Raw genomic sequence first — 21,629 nt, forward strand, 5'->3', positions numbered from 1 at the left:
TCTCGGCCCCAAATGTCGACTGTACTCTTTTCCATAGATGCCGCCTGGCCTGCTGAGTTCCTCCAGCATTTTGTGTGTGTTTCAGTGGATAGTTCACCAAACCATCTCCGTGGGTGTATAAAAGCAAAACACTATGCTGGATATTTTGGAAAAAAATTAAAATTCAAGAGACATTAAACAGGTTAGGCAACATTTGTGCAAAGAAAAATAGAACTAACGTTCAAAAATAGTTCATCAGAACCTCATGGTTCCAGGATTTCATGGCTGATGTTTCAGCTTCTGTTGCAGGATAGGCAGACCACATCATCCCAGGTGAAAGACAATTACTTTCAAAGGCACAAATGTGGTGTTCTTTTTTTTTTCAGTTTACTATCATTGGTATTTCCAACATGGCTGGTGCACGAAGTTGTTGCTTGTCACCCAGGCTGCTCAGAATTCTACCTTTCATACTTGAGTTGGTGCTGTCTAAGTGGGACAAGCAAGTGTGCACACAATATGGATATTAACAGTGATAAACCTAGTATTAATGAAAATGAATTGGTATTCCCATGTAACTTTCCACACATTGATTTTGAAAGTTAATTTAGACATTATACCTTTAACTTATGTTGACTTCTTTTTACAGTCTGGCAAAATGACAAATTATTGGCAAAGGATGAATTGTTATTGTGCATATTAATATTGAATTTGGATAAATTGTGGGTAGCCCAGTCAGAAAGTGTGTTCATTCTCCTTCTGTCTGTACTCCTGCTTTATGGCTGTGCATTATCCCAAAAGACCTACAGCAGGACAGATCTTTGCAAGTATTGTCAAGGACACCTCCACAGGCATGCACGTTGGACTCAACGGATATCAATCATCACCTTTGGGGTTGTAGTTGGGACTGAAATGTGGATGGCACAACAGGCTGCTCCAGGAGAAAAGCATCAGGACTGTTGCCAGGATCTGTAGCCTGTATAATGTATGGTATTACATCAGTTCAATACTGAGGAACTGGAATATCTATTGGATGTGATAGATCACAAAACAGACATGTGAACACTCACGAAACAATAAAGAACATATTCAATGACAGTTGACTTCTGGAGTAGATTAGTTATTTGCTGGTGCTTCTGGCAAGTGTAAAACAAATTGGGAAAAATGTTCTAATGAAAGGTCAGACATGAAACGTTGACCCTCTTTCCATCTCTCTACAGATGTTGCCTGAACTGCTGAGAATATTCTTTTACTTTCATCATAGAGAAGAAAAATCATTTAAGTCTTATTGGAAAAGAAATCCATCATCGGTCAATTTTATTCAAGCAGCATTATTTTGAGTGTATGTTCATTGCCAGAGTCACTACCATCAAGTTGTTTATAATGCTGAGATGCAGCCTAGGATGTGCCAGGATACATAATCAGTGATGGAACCCGGGATCATCGGGAGTTTTAGGTCTTTCAATATCAGAATCACTTGCCCAGGTGACCCAGCCAGGGTTGATCAGGCCCTGGCTTTTGTCCCAGCAGCGCTGGTCCATGAGTCACACCTCTTGATCCATAGTCATCTGGAGGCTCGCTAAGCAGCCTCTATGATGATCCTGGTGGCTCTTTCCTTTGCAGCCCCTGTTATGCAAAGGAGAGAATAGGTTCTGCACAGCGAGTAGTCAGCAAAACTTCTACATTCCATCTCTGTAGGCTCTGTAGATGACGATGCGATGATGTCAGACAGTTTCTGTTCAGCAGGTGGCAGATTTCAAAGAGGACATTCTTCGGAAGAACAATTATCTCACAAATTACTCTCAGCAGATTCAGATAGGTGAGATTTTCACTGAACACCCTGGGGAGATTTGGGCTGTTATTAACATACCGTGCCCATCCCCAGCCACCCTCTCCTCTTTGCAAGTTTCTACTCATTTTTCTAGTCTTGCAGTTGATGGCCAGAAAGAACTACAGTCTACAAATCAGTGAATTTGAATGAATCAAGGACAGTGGAAGCAGACAGACCAATTGCATTTGTTCTTGCCATGAGGGAGGAGATGGAGTCTGCATTTTATGAAGAAACTCTGGTCTCCATTTCACAAGTTAGTTGCTTGGCTTGATCGGTGTTTCAAAATTAACATAGCAATGCTTCAGGCAATCTGCTGAACAAGGGATCATTTCCAAATAAGAAGTTATTTGTGAGGTGTTTTTGGTTGGATATGGCATGCAGGTTTTTGACGGCTGGGGTCTGTATCTATTCTGCGTGATTCAAGCTAGTTGCTGATTGTGAATAAAGTGCCATAAATGATCAGTTGTCACTTGCTGGGAAGAAGGCAAAAAAAAAGATGCTGGCCTGGAGCAGAGCCAATAAGAAGATGTTAAAGGTCAGATATATGACCTACAGCTGAAGACACTGGAATGCAACATTTGAATTGGTAAGGAATGAATATAAAAGCAGACACATCAAGTTTGCTGGCAGCAGTAACTCTGTAGGAGACCAACTATTGTGGATGTGAAATGCCCCACGGATAGGTGGAGATTCAAAATGGGACTGAAGGAAACATTTGGTCTGCAGCAGAAACTCCTGTTTAACCGGTATTGTATTTTCTGTTCTTTGACTGTTCATGGAAGGTCAGGGAAACACAGGTATTTGGATGTGTAAGTTCACATGTTAGTCTGTTGAGACAATAATGGTACTTACCGGTAATTACAGATTCTCTCTGTGCCTCCCTGATTATTTTTACAAGGGTGATTCTTGTAACACAGTACTCTGACATCTGAGAACTATCTGAAAGTAATTGGTTTGAAGTAAACATCTTAAACTCTACCTTTTGAAGACTTTATCAATTATAAAGGATCCAGGAAATCACCGGACACTTATAGAAATAGAAATGGCGGATGTTTCATGACACTCTTTGACACCTGAGCCAGTTTAGACATTGATAAAGGAGCCACTCTGGAATATGTTGCTTCTCTGTCATTGGAATCAGCTTTACTTCAGAATTTGGAATAGAGTAAGAGCTGAGGAAGAATATCGACAAGTCTGCTACACTATTGTTCCCATGCAAGAACAGCATTTTCCATCCTTTAAATGTTATTTTGGGCATTCATACATAAAGATTTATAATATATGGTCATGGTTTGATACTGATGTTCTGATAAAAGAGCAGATCCTCCAACTCACAATTAGCAACACCAGAAAGTGACTATCTTATTTTATCATGAATGAATTATTTATCCACATCTATTTGACAACTAAATTAACATTTGAGGATCCAGTTCGGCGGAAGAGGTTCTGAGAATTTTCCTTAGTCTCATTTCATCCTGTGATAGGAAAAGAGTTTAAATTAATACTAGATAATGTGCATTCCACTGACTCTGCCAACTTAGTATTGCCACTATTGGACTCAAGAGGAATAATTTTATCCAAATTGACTGGATGTGTTCCTTTCTTATTATGTCATCTGGGCCAAGGACTGTAGCTACAATCGCAGTCTTGCTCTTCTGCACTTGCAACATGGAGGAGAGAAGACAATGAGACAAGAAAAATATTTACAGTATCTTTCACAACCATAGAATTCCCAACACACTCTGAGAAGCAGTGAAATACTTAAGAAACAAGGTCACTTTTGTAAAGTAGGAAAAATAGACAAGTATCTTCATGAATTCATATTGTAAATTCATAGGATGGCTCAGCTGGTTGAGTGGTGTCATAACAGTCCTGCCGTCAACATCAGCCAAGGAGCTATTTGTGGGCTTTAGGAAGGGGAGGTCATGCAAATTAGCACCAGTCCTCACTGAAGGATCTGGTGGAAAGGGTAACCACTTTCAAGTTCCTGTGTGTCGACATCTCAGTGAATTTATCATAGATCCCACAATCATGAAGATGCTATGCCATGATCTTTATTAGGAGTTTAAGGAGATTCAGCACGTCACTGAAGATTCTGACTAACTTCTACAGATTTTAGTGGAAAACATTCTGACTGCTTGTATCATGGCCTGGCATGTAAGCTGCAATGCACAGAAACACAAGAGGCTACAGAGAGTGATGGACTTTGTCAGTTCTATCATGGATACAGTTCTCCCCACCATCAAGGACATCTGTAAGAGAAAACATCTCAGGAGAGCAATATTCATCATCATGGATCCTCACCATCAGGAATGTGGCACAGAAGCTTAAAGACCCTTGAACTAACTTAACTAACTTAAAGATTCTTGAACTAACCTGAATAACCCTAATTCTACCTTGGACGATATTCTCCTTAACTCATATCAATGTAATCATGTTACTCTTTGTGCATTGTGTCATGCAAATTATGTACAACTTTTTAAATTATGTAATTTATATTTGCCATGTACTATGTTGCTGCTGCAAACAGCTCATTTTCATGGGATTTATACCCTAGGTAGGTATGCCCACAATAATAAGCTTCAACCTGAATTCTCCTAATATCAGCATTACTTTAATTGCAGAGGGACAGGATAGCACAGAACAACACAATTTAAAACAATCACCAACCCTATTGAGAAGAGGATTGAGGATACAAAATGGATGAAGAAGAGGAGATAAACAAAAGTAGTTTGTAGAAAGTAAAGAAGTTAACTTCCTTCTCCACTTGACAAACATGTAGCTACTTCACCAAGCACGACACCTGGCATTTCACTTTGATTTTTCATTTTTATAAATTTATTTTCCATGTGCAATATATAGAGAGAAAAGGAGTAGAACTAGTATTGAATTACAGGTCAACTTTATCTCCTTAATCTTGCATGGTGGTTTACATATATATGTAAAGGAAGTGTATAATAACATTGAAGTCACACCTTTAAGAGAGTACATTCAACGACCATCTCACATTTTAACACTCATTTATTTTTAACAACATGCTTAATTTGAACCATGTATTTTCTCACCTTTAGGTAAGAAATTAATGAAGCTTTACTTTCATTTCCTGATTTCGTTCAACATGAATATGCTGACTGGTTGCATCACAGCCTTGAATAGAAAAGCTTACAATATGTAATGGATACCACCCAGTTCATCACAGATAAAGCCCTCCCCATCACTGAGCACATCTACAAGGAGTGCTGTCACCAGAAAGCAGCATCCATCAGGCTCACAAACATGAGAAAGTCTGCAGATGCTGAAAATCCAAAACAATGCACAAAATGCTGGAGAAACTCAACAGGTAAGGCAGCATCTATGGAAAAGAGTAAACAGTTGATGTTTAGGACCGAACTCTTCTTCAGGACTGAGAAGGAACGGGGAAGATGCCAGAATAAAAGGTGAGGTGAGGGGAAAGAAGCTAGCTGGAAGGTGAAAGGTGAAGCCATTCACTAGGTGAGTGGAGAAGGTCAATGGCTGGAGAAGAAAGTATTTCATAGGAGAGGAAAGTAGACAATAGGAGAAAGGGAAGGAGGAGGGAACCAGGCGGAAGTAATTGGAAGGTGAGATGAAGTGAAAGGTCAGAGTAGGAAATAGAGGAAGAGGGTGGGGAAATTTTGTTCACTGGAAGGAGAAATTGATAGTCATGCCATCAGGTTGGAGGCTACACAGACGGAATATAAGGTGCGGCCTCATCGTGGCACAAGAGGAGGCCATGGATCAACATGGAATCTGAATTAAAATGTTTGGCCACCATCGTCCATTAAGGATCCCCACCACTAAGGGCATGCTCTCTTCTCACTACTGCGATCGGGAAGAGGGCACAGGAGCCTTAGGTCCCACACCACCAGGTTCAGGAACAATTATTACCCCTCAACCATCAGGCTCCTGAATCAGAGTGGATAACTTCACTTACCCTAACACTGAATTGATTCCCCAACCTATGGACTTACTTTAAGGACTCTACAACTTGTTCCCAATATTTGTTATGTATTTATTTATTTATTTTTATTTTCCATTTGTATTTTCAGAATTTGCTGTCTTTTGCACATTGGATGTTTGTCCATCTGTGCACAGTTTTTCTTTGTTTCTATTGTGTTTATTTACTGTAAATGCCTAAAAAATTAGTCTCAAGGTGGTATACGGTACATTATATGCACACTGATAATAAATTTGCTTTGAACTTTGAGAGGTTCACATGAGACACATTACGGCAATTTTTTTTAAAGTATTACTAAAACTTTGTCATTAAACAAATCATATCTAGTGTCGTCTATCAGTTATTACATCAACTGACTTAAAGTAAGATATTCTTACCTAAGCATTCAAAATATTAAAATAGGTTTCCATATATGAAAGCAAAGAGTACTTCATTATATGTAACACAATGGTACACCAGCAACCCAGCTTCAATCATTCCCTCCAGTATTCTGCATTTGAAATTTGAACATTCTCCATATGACCATAAGATATAGGAGCATAATTAGGTGATTCAGCCCATCGAGACAGCCCACCATATGATCATGGCTAATTTATGTTCCCTCTCAACTCCATTTTCTTGTCTTCTCCCTGTAACCTTTGACGCCCTTACTGATCATGAACGTATCAACCTCCACCTAAATATACCCGATACTTGGCCTCCACAGCCATCTATGAAAATGCATTCCTTGATTCACCACCCTCTGGATAAAGAAATCCCTCCTTGTCTCTCTTCTAAAGGAACGTAGTCCTATTCTGAGGCTATGCCCTCTGGTCCTAGACTCTCCCACTATTGGAAACATCCTCTCCATGTCCAATCTATCCAGGCCTTTCAATATTCACTATATTTCAATAAGATGACCCCTTATTCTTCTAAACTCCAGCAAGTGCAAGACCAGAGCTATCAAATGGTCTCCGTACATTAACCCTTTCATTCCTGGAATCATGCTGGTGAACCTCCTCTGGACCCTCTCCAATGCCAGCCCATCCTTCCTTAGGACTCCAAATGTTATCTGACAAACGCCTCATAAATCCTCAGTATTACATTCTTGCTTTCATATTCTAGTCCTCTTGAAATGAATGCCTACATTGCATTTGCCTTCCTTACTAATGAATCAACCTACAAATTAACCTTGTGGGGATCCGGCACTAGGACTCACAAGTCCCTTTGTACTTCTGATTTCTGAATTCACTCCCTACTTAGAAAATAGTCAATGCCTCTATTCCTTCCACCAAAGTACATGGCCATACTTGTTCCTATGCTATATTCGATCTGCCACACTTTGCCCATTCTTCCAATCTAACTCCTTCTGCAGACTCACTGTTTCCTCAACACTACCTGCCCCTGCCCCTCCACCTGTCATTGCTTCATCCACACACTTGACCACAAAGTCATCAAGGCTGTCCTTAATTCTCCATGTGACACCAATGGGTTTCTGCTGGTTGAGTCAATGTCATTCGATATCCCAATGATCTGGTGGCTGACGGGTTAATTGGGACACAAGACTTTGCATCATTGTTAGATGGTGGCAGCATCGGAGTTAATAGGCATGTGTGAGAAAACACATTAGAGGGAAATAGGTGGGAGAAAGGGATTTGTGGTATTGCTCTGAAAGCCAGAAAGGACTCAGTGGTTCAAATGGCTTCCACTAAATAACATAGAGGAAATATAAACATCTGTGGAAATGCTTCCTCATATTCGGTAAGCTGCAGTAAAATATTGCATTTGAAATTGCCACAAGGCTATTCTGATCATGAATGATGCACTAGAAAATAGGGAATCTGGAATAATTAATTTATTCAGACCTTTCCTCCACTAACAGACCTACAGAAACAACAAATGTCACAGGAGGAAATCTGCAAAAAAGAGGTAAATGTTTGATTCTATTTGCAATTTCTTGGAAAAAAAAGGAGCCCATGCTGACATGTGGAAGATCTGGAAAACATTCAGGCTTGCGGCATCAAGTCGCAAGTAACCTTCGTAATTGGTCATTGGTTTCATGTGCTGAGATACATTGTTTTGCACGCTATTTACACAGATCATTATTAATATGCCAAGGTGGTACAAATGGAAGGGCAGAACAGAATGCAGAATATGGTGTTACAGTTACAGAGGAAATATGATACAAGTAGACAATATGTGTAAAGGCACAGAAGTGTCTGGGATTGACCATCTCCCAGAACAGAGTGAATAATTACCCAAACCTCACAGTCAAAGACATCACCATTGTTGGATGTTCCATTATCAACATACTGAGGTTCTCCAGTGACCAGAAATTAAATGGAACCACCCACGTAAATATCAAAAACTGTAAATCCTATGCAATACACAAAGCACTGGAGGAACTCAGCATCTAGTGAAATGGACAGTCAAAGTTTTGAGCTGAGATCCTTCATATCAAAGTCCTTCAAGTGGATTCCAGATGAAAAGATTTAACCGGAAATGTCAACTTTCCATTTCCTTTGCTGACCCAAGCACTTTGTGTGGTACATCTGCGGTGTCTTGTGTCTCCCACCATGTATCCTATGATTTAAAGACTTAACTCTTTTTATCCAAAAATATTTCCTCGAATTGGATAATCTGTTATAGAATATCCTCCATTGACCTAGGTGGGTGCAGCTGCAACAACACTAATGAAGCTCAACACCACCCAGGAAAACTGTGCAAATACATAAAGAAATAAATAAATAATAATAATAATAGATAAATAAGCAATAAATATTGAGAACATGAGATGAAGACTCCCTGAAAGTGAGTCCATAGGTTGTGGAAACATTTCAATGATGAGGCAAATGAAGTTGAGTGTTGTTACCCCCTTTGGTTCAGGAGCCTGATGGTTGAGGGGTAATAACTGTCCCTGAACCTAGTGGTGTGAGTCCTGAGGCTCCTGTACCTTCTTCCTGATGCCAGCAGTGAGAGGAGAGCATGGCCTGAGCGGTGGGGGTCCCTGATGATGTATGCTGCTTTCCTACAATAGCATTCTGTGTGGATGTACTCAGTAGTGGAGAGGGTTTTACCTGTGACTGATTGGGCTGCATGCACATCTTTTTGTAGTACTTTTCATTCAAGGGCATTGGTGTTTCCAAACCAGGCCATGAAGCAACCAGTCAATACACTCTCCACCACACATCTAGAGAAGTTTGTCAAAGTTTCCAATGTCATGCCAAATCTTCACAAACTCCTAAGGAAGTAGAGGCGCTGCCATGCTTTCTTCAGAATTGCACTTATGTACTGGGTCCAGAACAGGTCCTCTGAAATAATAACACCAAGGAATTTAAGGTTGATAACCCTCTCCAATTCTGATTTTCTGATGAGGACTGGCTCATGGACCTCTGTTTTCTTCCTCCTGAAGTTAATAATCAGTTCCTTGATCTTGCTAACATTGAGTTGTTGTTTTGGCATCACTCAGACAAATTTTCAAACTCCTTCCTACATGCTGATTCATCACCATCTTTGCTTCAGCCTACGATAGTAAGTCATCAGTAAACTTGAATATGGCATTGGAGCTGTGCTTAGCCACGCAGCCATAGTGTAGAGCAAGTAGAGCAAGGGGCTAAGCACACAGTCTTGTGGTGCACCTGTGCTGATGGAGATTATGGAGATACCATTGCCAATCCAAACTGACTGGGGCCAAACATCAGAATGAGGAAGAAATGTGATCTAAGTGACTTTGACTATGAAATAATTGTTGTTGCTAGACACAGTGGCAATAGTATCTCAGAAGCTTATCCTGTGATCTCCTGTGAATTTCAAGTACAACAATCTCCAGAGTTTACTGAGAATGGTGCGAAAAACAAAAAAACATCCAGTGAGTGGAACTTCTGTGGGTGAAAATTCTTTGTTAATGAGAGAGGTCAAATGAGAATGGTCAGATAATTTCAGCTGACAGCAAGGCAAGTAATTACATGTTACAACAGTGGTGTGCAGAAGAACATCTCTGAACGCACAACATGTCAACCCTTGATGTGGATTGTCTACAGCAGCAGAACACTATGAACATGAGGTAACTAATAAAGTGGCCACTGAATGCAATTCTAAGAAATGCAGGAAGTAAGTAAGTCTGTCATCAGTAACCAAATGCTATTAAGGTCATGATAAGATGCAAAATGGTACTTGAAAACAAATTTATAAGAAGTGTCAATTTTGGCGATAACCATCTTTCTGTAAACTTGTTAAGAGAAATGTGGTACCTTATAAATAGATACAGACAAGACCACAATGAAGAAGGAAAGGACAAAAATGTTGATTGAGCTTTGCACAACATTTACAGCTCAGAAAGAAGGAATTCACCTGAACAATCTTGGCCTTATGTATATTCTACTCAAGACTTTTCTCGCCATATCTCATTGAATCTTGGCAACATATTCTATTCTTATATGCTTATCTAGGGTCCTTTAAATGCACCTTGTGCTTCTCATACACCTTATGGTAGCAAGTTCCACATTGTAACCACTTTTTGGTTATGGAACTTTATCCTGAATTCTCTTTTTCATTTAGAAGTAACACAATTATTTCTCATCTGCTGTGGAATAGTGTTGCTAAACTTTTCCTAACAAAGGCTTTTATAATCTGGAGAAATAAAGTAAAAAGTAGATAAATCATGTTGAACATGTGTAGACGATCCTCAGAGTACTGTAAAAAATTCCAAGCATAGTATACAAATTATGCAGAGCACTGGTGCAGGTTAATGTATTGATATTGTCCTCTTGTATTTTTCTTCTCCATTAACTATATGACTGTGTATTCCTCAAAATTGCCTCACCACGATATTTCACATTCTTTTTCCAACTCCCAAAGTGAAAACTTATCTCCTTCCCACTTTAGCCATCTGTCTTCAAGCAATATTATGTGTTTGCTGATCTGAAGGTTAATTTTCATTCTGCTATTTCTTCCCTATCAAAGACATTCTGAGATTTGTCTGCAGTTAATTCTGTAGTAGATTATTTTGATTTGTCTATTATATCACCCTTTGTTCCTCTTACATTACTTCATCAAAGAATTTAAGGTGTGCTGAATTTTTTGCCAGTTGTTCTTTGTTATAGTAAAATATATTAAAAAAAACTTAGGAGCTTGATAGGATAAATGCAAGCTTTATACATGAAATGAAAACACTTGTATTTGGAGGCTGGGAAGTTGGAGTTAGGATAAAAGGATGGACTATGATTATTATTCGGAACCTGATAAAATGCATTCCCAGGATTATTGAGACACCCAGTAAATATATGAATCATTTGGAAATGTACATAATTTGCAGATACGGCAATTATTGTTAGCAGAACAAATAGCTGACAACAGATTGTTAGAGGAATAACCAATCGTATGAAGTGTACAGTACAAATTATTTTTTAAGAAAGAATTTCTTAAAAGCAAGCATGTTGAAATTGGGATTTTGACCTCTTATCTCTGAAGGACTGAAAATACATTCATAAAAACCCTGAACATTTTTTACCATCAAAGGGTTGGTGATCACTCAAATAAATTGAGAGATTTTCCATGGATGAGCGTAAACGGATTTAGATCTACTTATGTGTATATCACTCTTAATTTCACTAAAGGGCTAAATAATTTACTTTTATCTTTAATTTGAAAGTTACATTTTTATGAATAAATAAAATACGATATCTTAATGAGGCAGAAAGCTAAGACAAACTATGCCTATTTAGTCACTGATGCATGGAGATAATTATTATTTTCACTTGGGAACCTGATGATACAGATAGATGAGTCTCTTTATCAAGAACCCAACAGTTTAGAGAAAAATACATTTCCTGTCAGCTTCTATTATAAGTGTCTTCAGTTACACGGTCCAGCTCCTGACTTCATGATGTGGAGAATATTGGAATTCTAAACATATATTGTCAAAAAATGTATATCCCCAATTTTAACAAAGAACATTCAGGTACTTAAACACCAATTAATAAATCGCAGCTGACACCAGGATAGTTAGTAAAATCTCAGATGACAATGAGGTGGTGTATAGGACTGAGACAAGGCTTGTCAGAAGGGCAGTGTTATGATAATTGTGGGAGATTTTAACATGCGAGTAGATTGGAAAAATCAGGTCAGAACTGGATCTCAAGAGAGAGAATTTGTAGAATGTCTGCGAGATGGCTTTTTAGAACAGCTTGTTGTTGAGCCCACTAGGGGATCGGCTGTACTGGATTGGGTATTGTGTAATGAACCGGAGGTGATTGGACAGATTGAGGTGAAGGAATCCTTTGGAGGCAGTGATCATAACACGACTGAGTTCACTGTGAAATTAGAAAAAGAGAAGCCGAAATCTGATGTGTCGGTGTTTCAGTGGAGTAAAGGAAATTACAGTGGCATGAGAGAGGAACTGGCCAAAGTTGACTGGAAAGAGGCACTGGCGGGAAGACGGCAGAGCAGCAGTGGCTGGAGTTTATGCGAGAAATGAGGAATGTGCAAGACAGGTATATTCCAAAAAAGAAGAAATTTTCGAGTGGAAAAAGGATGCAACTGTGGTTGACAAGAGAAGTCAAAGCCAAAGTTAAAGCAAAGGAGAGGGCATACAAGGAAGCAAAAATTAGTGGGACGACAGAGGATTGGGAAGTTTTTAAATCCTTACAAAAGGAAACCAAGAAGGTCATTAAGAGAGAAAAGATTAACTATGAAAGGAAACTAGCAAATAATATCAAAGAGCATACTAAAAGCTTTTTCAAGTATATAAAGAGTAAAAGACAGGTGAGAGTAGATATAGGACCGATAGAAAATGATACTGGAGAAATTGTAACGGGGGATGATGAGATGGCAGAGGAACTGAACAAGTATTTTGCATCAGTCTTCACTGAGGAAGACAGCAGGATACCGGACACTCAAGGGTGGCAGGGAAGAGAAGTGTGCGCAGTCACAATTATGACAGAGAAAGTACTCAGGAAGCTGAATAGGCTAAAGGTCGATAAATCTCCTGGACCAGATGGAATGCACCCTCGTGTTCTGAAGGAAGTAGCTGTGGAGATTGCGGAGGCATTAGCAATGATCTTTCAAAAGTCGATAGCTTCTGGCATGGTTCCGGAAGACTGGAAGATTGCAAATGTCACTCTGCTATTTAAGAAGGGGGCAAGGAAGCAAAAGGGAAATTATAGACCTGTTAGCTTCACGTCGGTGGTTGGGAAGTTGTTGGAGTCGATTGTCAAGGATGAGGTTACAGAGTACCTGGAGGCATATGACAAGATAGGCAGAACTCAGCATGGATTCCTTAAAGGAATATCCTGCCTGACAAACCTATTACAATTTTTTGAGGAAATTACCAGTAGGCTAGACAAGGGAGATGCGGTGCATGTTGTATATTTGGATTTTCAGAAGGCCTTTGACAAGGTGCCACACATGAGGCTACTTAACAAGATAAGAGCCCATGGAATTACAGGAAAGTTACATACATGGTTAGAGCGTTGGTTGATTGGCAGGAAACAGAGAGTGGGAATAAAGGGATCCTATTCTGGTTGGTTGCCGGTTACCAGTGGTGTTCCACAGGGATCAGTGTTGGGGCCTCTTCTTTTTACATTGTACATCAACGATTAGGATTATGGAATAGATGGCTTTGTGGCTAAGTTTGCTGACGATACGAAGATAGGTGGAGGGGCCGGTAGTGCTGAGGAAATGGAGAGTCTGCAGAGACACTTGGATAGATTGGAAGAATGGGCAGAGAAGTGGCAAATGAAGTACAATGTTGGAAAGTGTATGGTTATGCACTTTGGCAGAAAAAATAAACGGACAGACTATTATTTAAATGGGGAAAGAATTCAAAGTTCTGAGATGCAACGGGACTTGGGAGTCCTCGTATAGGATTCCCTTAAAGTTAACCTCCAGGTTGAGTCAGCAGTGAAGAAGGCGAATGCAATGTTGGCATTCATTTCTAGAGGAATAGAGTATAGGAGCAGGGATGTGATGTTGAGGCTCTATAAGGCACTGGTGAGACCTCACTCGGAGTACTGTGGGCAGTTTTGGTCTCCTTATTTAAGAAAGGATGTGCTGATGTTGGAGAGGGTATAGAGAAGATTCACTGGAATGATTCCGGGAATGAGAGCGTTAACATATGAGGAACGTTTGTCCGCTCTTGGACTGTATTCCTTGGAGTTTAGAAGAATGAGGGGAAACCTCATAGAAACATTTTGAATGTTAAAAGGCATGGACAGAGTGGATGTGGCAAAGTTGTTTCCCATGATGGGGGAATCTAGTACGAGAGGGCATGACTTCAGGATTGAAGGGCGCCCTTTCAGAACAAAAATGCGAAGAAATTTTTTTAGTCAGAGGGTGGTGAATCTATGGAATTTGTTGCCACGGGCAGCAGTGGAGGCCAAGTCATTGGGTGTATTTAAGGCAGAGATTGATAGGTATCTGAGTAGCCAGGGCATCAAAGGTTATGGTGAGAAGGCGGGGCAGTGTGACTAAATAAGATAAAATGGTTCAGCTCATGATAAAATGGCGGAGCAGACTCGATGGGCCGAATGGCCTACTTCTGCTCCTTTGTCTTATGGTTATGGTCTTATGGAGGTAGATTGTCTACTTCCATGGTATTGCAATAATTACCTCGACTCCAAGTCAGCAAAACCAAGGAATTGACTTTGAACTTCAGGAATGGAAAAATCAGGAGAACATGCATCAATCCCCATTGACGGGGTAGCAGTGGAAAGGTGAGCAGCCTTAAGTTCCTGGGTGTCAACATCTTGTACGATCTCTCCTGGTCCAATACATTGGTGCAATCACAGAGAAGGTACACCAGTGGCTATACGCATTTTGTCTGGTTTCATTACAGCCTGATATAGAGGCTCCAAAACACAGGATTGAAAGAGGCTGCCAACGGTTATAGACACAGCCAGCAATATCACAGGCACAAGCCTGCACACTGTCGAAGACATCTACAAAGGCTGATCCTCGAGAAGTTGGCATCCATCTCAAAAGATACCTACAATCCAGAACATGCCCTCTTCTTGTTACTTCCATTGGGGAAGTGGTACAAAGGTCTGAAGGCCCACACTCAATGATTTAGAAGCAGCTTCTTCTCCTCTTTCACCAGATTTCTGAATAGTCTACTATATGAACCCATGAAAACTACTTCATTATGCTGTTTTTTAACTATATATTTGTTTTAATTTGTAGTAATTTTATGTCTTTGCACTGTACTGCTGCATCAAAACTACAAATTTCATGTCATATAAGACAGTGATAATAACCCCTCATCTGAATGATAAAATTTTCTACAGGGCTTTGCACTAGAAATTGCTATGATCAGAAATCTGTTTCAACACAGCACCACTTGCAATGCATCTGGAATTTTGTGGATCACATTAACCAATTACACTTCAATCAAACTTAATGAGATGTGCAATCTAAACAACACAACGTAAATTAGGGGTATTAGGTTCAATATTAATCATACACAAAATGCAAAATAGAGGGAGAGAAAAATATTGAGAACATTACAAAGGCCAACGTGCGAGCAGACTTCAGGAAGTTGAACTCACATAAAGCATCCAGCCCAGATGGGCTACCTGGATAATTATTAAAGACCTGTGCTGATCAACTGGCTGGAGTGTTCACTGAGAACTTTAAAACCTCTACTTCAGCAGCTTGAAGTAACCACTTGCTTCCAGCAGATTTCACTTACTCTGGTGCCTAAAAAGAATGTGGTAACCCACCTCAATGACTATCATCCATTAACACTTACATCCACAGTGCTGAAGTGCTTTGAGAGGTTGGTGATGAAACATATTGACTCCTGTCTAAACAGTGACTTGGATCCACTCCAAATTGCCAACTGGCGCAAGTGGTCCACAGCAGATACCACCTGATTGGCTCTTCACTCAACCATGGAATATCTGGACAGCAAAGCTGCATCTATCCAGATGCTATTTACCAACTACAGCTCAGCATTCAATACCATCATCCCCTTAAATCTAACCAATAAACTTCAAGACCTTGGACTCCTCTTCTGCAATTGGATCCTCAGTTTCTTCACTTGCAGACTCTAGTCAGTTCAGAGTGGCAATAATATCTCCCCCACAATCTCCATCAGCACAGGTGCACCAGAAGGCTGTGTGCTCAGCCTCCTGCTCTAGTCGTTTTACACTTACAACTGTGTGGCTAAGTACAGCTCCAAATCCATATTCAAGTTTGCTGATAACACCACTGTCATAGGCTGAATTAAAGGTGGTGATGAATGAGCATATAGGAGGTTAGAACCATAGAACCATAGAAACTACAGCACAGAAACAGGCCCTTTGGCCCTTCTTGGCTGTGCCGAACCATTTTCTGCCTAGTCCCACTGACCTGCACACGGACCATATCCCTCCATACACCTCCCATCCATGTGTCTGTCCAATTTATTCTTAAATGTTAAAAAAGAACCCGCATTTACCACCTCGTCTGGCAGCTCATTCCATACTCCCACCACTCTCTGTGTGAAGAAGCTCCCAATAATGTTCCCTTTAAACTTTTCCCCCCTCACCCTTAACCCATGTCCTCTGGTTTTTTTCTCCCCTTGCCTCAGTGGGAAAAGCCTGCTTGCATTCACTCTGTCTATACCCATCATAATTTTATATACCTCTATCAAATCTCCCCTCATTCTTCTACGCTCCAGGGAATAAAGTCCTAACCTATTCAACCTTTCTCTGTAACTGAGTTTCTCAAGTCCCGGCAACATCCTTGTAAACCTTCTCCGCACTCTTTCAACCTTATTTATATCCTTCCTGTAATTTGGTGACCAAAACTGAACACAATACTCCAGATTCGGCCTCACCAATGCCTTATACAACCTCATCATAACATTCCAGCTCTTATACTCAATACTTCGATTGATAAAGGCCAATGTACCAAAAGCTCTCTTTACAACCCTCTCTACCTGTGATGACACTTTTAGGGAATTTTGTATCTGTATTCCCAGATCCCTCTGTTCCACTGCACTCCTCAGTGCCTTACCATTAACCCTGTATCTTCTACGTTGGTTTGTCCTTCCAATGTGCAATACCTCACACTTGTCAGTATTAAACTCCATCTGCCATTTTTCAGCCCATTTTTCCAGCTGGTCCAAGTCCCTCTGCAGACTCTGAAAACCTTCCTCACTGTCTACTACACCTCCAATCTTTGTATCATCAGCAAACTTGCTGATCCAATTTACCACATTATCATCCAGATCATTGATATAGATGACAAATAACAATGGACCCTGCACTGATCCCTGTGGCACACCACTAGTCACAGGCCTCCACTCAGAGAAGCAATTCTCTACCACCACTCTCTGGCATCTTCCATTGAGCCAATGTCTAATCCAATTTACCACCTCTCCATGTATACCTAGCGACTGAATTTTCCTAACTAACCTCCCATGCAGGACCTTGTCAAAGGCCTTACTGAAGTCCATGTAGACAATATCCACTGCCTTCCCTTCATCCACTTTCCTGGTAACCTCCTCAAAAAACTCCAACAGATTGGTCAAACATGACCTACCACGCACAAAGCCATGTTGACTCTCCCTAATAAGCCCCTGTCTATCCAAATGCTTGTAGATTCTGTCTCTTAGTACTCCCTCCAATAACTTACCTACTACTGATGTTAAACTCACCGGCCTATAATTTCCCGGATTACTTTTCGATCCTTTTTTAAACAACGGAACAACATGAGCCACTCTCCAATCCTCCGGCACTTCACCCGCAGACAGCGACATTTTAAATATTTCTGCCAGGGCCCCTGCAATTTCAACACTAGTCTCCTTCAAGGTCCGAGGGAACACTCTGTCAGGTCCCGGGGATTTATCCACTTTAATTTTCCTCAAGACAGCAAGCACCTCCTCCTTTACAATCTGTACAGTTTCCATGGTCTCACTACTTGATTCCCTCAATTCCACAGATTTCATGCCAGTTTCCTCAGTAAATACAGACGCAAAAAACCTATTTAAGATCTCCCCCATTTCCTTTGGTTCCGCACAAAGCCGACCACTCTGATCTTCAAGAGGACCAATTTTATCCCTTACAATCCTTTTGCTCTTAATATATCTGTAAAAGCTCTTTGGATTATCCTTCACTTTGACTGCCAAAGCAACCTCATGTCTTCTTTTAGCCCTCCTGATTTCTTTCTTAAGTATTTTCTTGCACTTCTTATACTCCTCAAGCACCTGATTTACCCCCTGTTTCCTATACATTTCATACAACTCCCTATTCTTCTTTATCAGAGTTGCAATATCCGTTGAGAACCAAGGTTCCTTATTCCTATTCAATTTGCCTTTAATCCTGACAGGAACATACAAACTCTGCACTCTCAAAATTTCCCCTTTGAAGGCTTCCCACCTACCAATCACATCTTTGCTAGAGAACAACCTGTCCCAATCCACGCTTGATTGAAAATCCGTCTGAGTGGTGTCACAACAACAGTCTCATACTCAGTGTCAGCAAGACCAAGAAGCTCAAACACGAGGTAATCTGCAGATGCTGGAAATTCAAGCAATACACATTAAAGTTGCTGGTGAATGCAGCAGGCCAGGCAGCATCTCTAGGAAGAGGTACAGTCGACATTTCGGGCCGAGACCCTTCGTCAGGACTAACTGAAAGAAGAGTTAGTAAGAGATTTGAAAGTGGGAGGGGGAGGGGGAGATGCAAAATGATAGGAGAAGACAGGAGAGGGAGGGATGGAGCCAAGAGCTGGACAGTTGATTGGCAAAAGGGATATGAGAGGATCATGGGACAGGAGGCCGAGGGAGAGAGAAAAGGGGGAGGGGAGGAAAGGCCCAGAGGATGGGCAAGGGGTATAGTGAGAGGGACAGAGGGAGAAAAAGGAGAGAGAGAGAAAGAATGTGTGTATATAAATAATAACGGATGGGGTACGGGGGGAGGTGGGGCATTAGCGAAAGTTTGAGAAGTCAATGTTCACATTAGTGGAAGTTTGAGAAGTCAATGTTCACATTAGCGGAAGACCAAGGAACTGATTGTTGACTTCAGGAGGAGGAAACCAGACGCTATGAGCCAGCCTTCATTGGAGGATCAGAGTTGGAGAGGGTCATCAACTTTAAATTCTTTGGTGTTATCATTTCAGAGGACCTGTCCTGGCCGAAGCACGTAAGTGCAATTATGAAGAAAGCATGGCAGCACACCTACTTCCTTAGGAGTTTGCAAAGATTTGGCATGTCATCTGAAGCTTTAACAAACTTCTATGAATGTGTGGTGGATATTATATAGACTGGCTGTATCACAGCCTTCTATGGAAACACCGATACTCTTGAACAAAAAATCCGACGAAAAGTAATGGATATGGTCCAGTCCATCACAGGTAAAGTCCTCCCTGACATTGAGCATATCTACACAAAGGGTTTCACAGGAAGGCAGCATCCATCATCAGGGACCCACACCACCCAGGTCATGCTCTCTTCTCACTGCTGCCATCAGGAAGAAGGTACAGGAACCACCAGTTTCAGGAACAGCTATTACCCCTCAACCAGCAGGCTCTTGAACCTGCGGAAATAACTTCACTCAACTTCACTCGCCTCATCATTGAAATGTACCCACAACCTATGGACTCACTTTCAAGGCTCTTCATCTCATGTTCTTGATACTTATTACTTATTTATCAAATGCTTATTTATTTATTTTTATTATTTCTTTCTTTTTGTATTTGCACAATTTGTCTTTTGCACGCTGGTTGAACACCCAAGTTTGTGTAGTCTTTCATTGATTCTATTATTGTTATTATTCTATTATGGATTTATTGAGTATGCTCACAAGAAAATGTATCCCAGGGTTGTATATGCTGACATATATGTACTTTGATAATAAACTTACTTTGAACTTTTGAACAGAACTAAATGAACAGGAATACATTTTAAAATCTACAATAATAATTCAATCTGAAGAAATCAAACAACATTCAATGCCAGATTAATTGACAGTTAGAAAGTAAAATCTTCATACATCAGATTAAACAAGCTTTAACTTTACCTGGTGAGTTTAATGGCCTTCTAGAGAATAAATACAATATTCTCACAGATTTTTCAGTGGAGTATCATCGTGAGATATGCCTGTACTAAAGCTTCTGGAAAAACAGGATAAACTGATCAGCAAATTCCTGATTTCCAGATCTTGTGTTTCTGCAGTCATTGGATGCTGTCTGATTTACTTTCTATTTATTGGAAGGACTGATATTTTCTCTGATGCTTTTTACTACAGATTTTAAAAATTAAATGATGCACAATCATGCTTTGCAACCAGAAACACTTGTGCCTTTCACAAGAGAAGAACAAAACTGTCCACAGGTAAATCATTCAAAAAAAGATGTTTGGAGTGAGGCTTTACAGAACCTTGGAGATTAAACAAAGAAGTACAAGCAGCAACCTCAGTTATTTGAATGATGGACAAAGTATATTATTTTATGAGCCCTGTGGCCTTTACAGAAAATGAAAACCAAAATAATCAGTCCAATGATGTGAAGCAAGAACTATGCAACACTATGTTTCACTTTATATCCAGCCTTCAGATAAAATGTTAGAGTATGATACTGTCACTTTGTTTTTAACAGACAAGAAGCTCACTAATAAAGCATTTTCTCAAACTTTAGATCAAAGCCTATAATTGTCTGAAAATGTCCAGTAGCACAGAAGTCACCATTTTGAGCTTTAAATGCACTCAAGTAACTTCATTTTCTTATTAACTAAGTCTTACATGTTAAATGTTGTAGAAATATTATAACTACAATCAATCTTGCAATTCTTTATTCACCACTGAGTAAGTACTCACCATGACCCCAGTGTTGATATGAAGGCAGTGTAGTTGCAAATGGATCAAAGCCTCTGCTAAGGTTGATGAACCTTCTTGCATGGGGAAAATGCTTCTTGATAGGTACTTCTGCATTGTAGTCAGCTTGTTTTCTCTCTAAAATGACTTTAATGCAAAATAATAAAACCACTAAACAAAAGTACTGGAAATTCCACACCAAGTTTTAAACAGTTGAAACTTTTCACCATCAAATTTTAACGGAAATATACCGAAGAAGTTTCTTCTTGGAGCAGCTGATATTAATTTGCAATTGAATATTGTGGAAATGACTTAAAGTATGTGCGTTACCAGACCAAAAATTGATTCAGAAACCTTAAAAGTAAAACTGATCATTGTGACAGCAGATCCTAATGAGGAATTTAATTAATAGCAACCTTCATATCACACAGGTCAAATTGTTTTTCAATATAATTCTACTTTGTAAGGAAAAGCTTAATGTTATGTATTCAATATTTCAGTAACATATGAGTAAGATTTACAATATTTCAGTAATATTGTAAATACATAGCTTGAGTCAGCATGGGTGGAAGTCAGGAACAGGAAGGGAGCAGTTACTCTATTGGGGGTATTCTATAGGCCCCCTGGTAGCAGCAGAGATACAGAGGAGCAGATTGGGAGGCAGATTTTGGACAGGTGCAAAAATAACAGGGTTGTTATCATCGGTGACTTTAACTTCCCTAATATTGATTGGCATCTGACTAGTTCCAAGGGTTTAGATGGGGCAGAGTTTGTTAAGTGTGTCCAGGACAGATTCCTGTCACAGTATGTGGACAGGCCGATTAGGGGGAATGTCATACTAGATCTAGTACTAGGTAATGAACTGGGTCAGGTCACAGATCTCTCAGTGGGTGAGCATCTTGGAGGCAGTGACTACCGCTCCCTGGCCTTTAGCATTATCATAGAAAAGGACAGAATCAGAGAGGACAGGAAAATTTTTAATTGGGGAAGGGCAAATTATGAGGCTATAAGGCTAGAACTTGCGTGGGTGAATTGGGATGATGTTTTTGCAGGGAAATGTACCATGGATTTATGG

General features: G+C 40.1%; 1 protein-coding gene across 5 annotated transcripts in view; it reads right to left on the reverse strand.

Annotated features, from left to right (window-relative positions):
• LOC134344259 (histone deacetylase 9-like) overlaps positions 1-21,629 on the reverse strand; it is a 695,601-nt gene that overhangs the window by 481,771 nt on the left and 192,201 nt on the right. For 3 of the 5 annotated variants that reach the window (XM_063043754.1, XM_063043751.1, XM_063043753.1), the window contains one exon: positions 20,558-20,701. The exons of the other annotated variants lie outside the window; for them this stretch is intronic. In XM_063043754.1, the coding sequence (XP_062899824.1) occupies positions 20,558-20,701 (144 nt within the window). The remainder of the gene's footprint in view (positions 1-20,557; positions 20,702-21,629) is intronic. 5 annotated transcript variants of the gene reach the window in all.

This window comes from Mobula hypostoma, chromosome 3 (assembly GCF_963921235.1).
Source record: "Mobula hypostoma chromosome 3, sMobHyp1.1, whole genome shotgun sequence".
NCBI lineage: Eukaryota > Metazoa > Chordata > Chondrichthyes > Myliobatiformes > Myliobatidae > Mobula > Mobula hypostoma.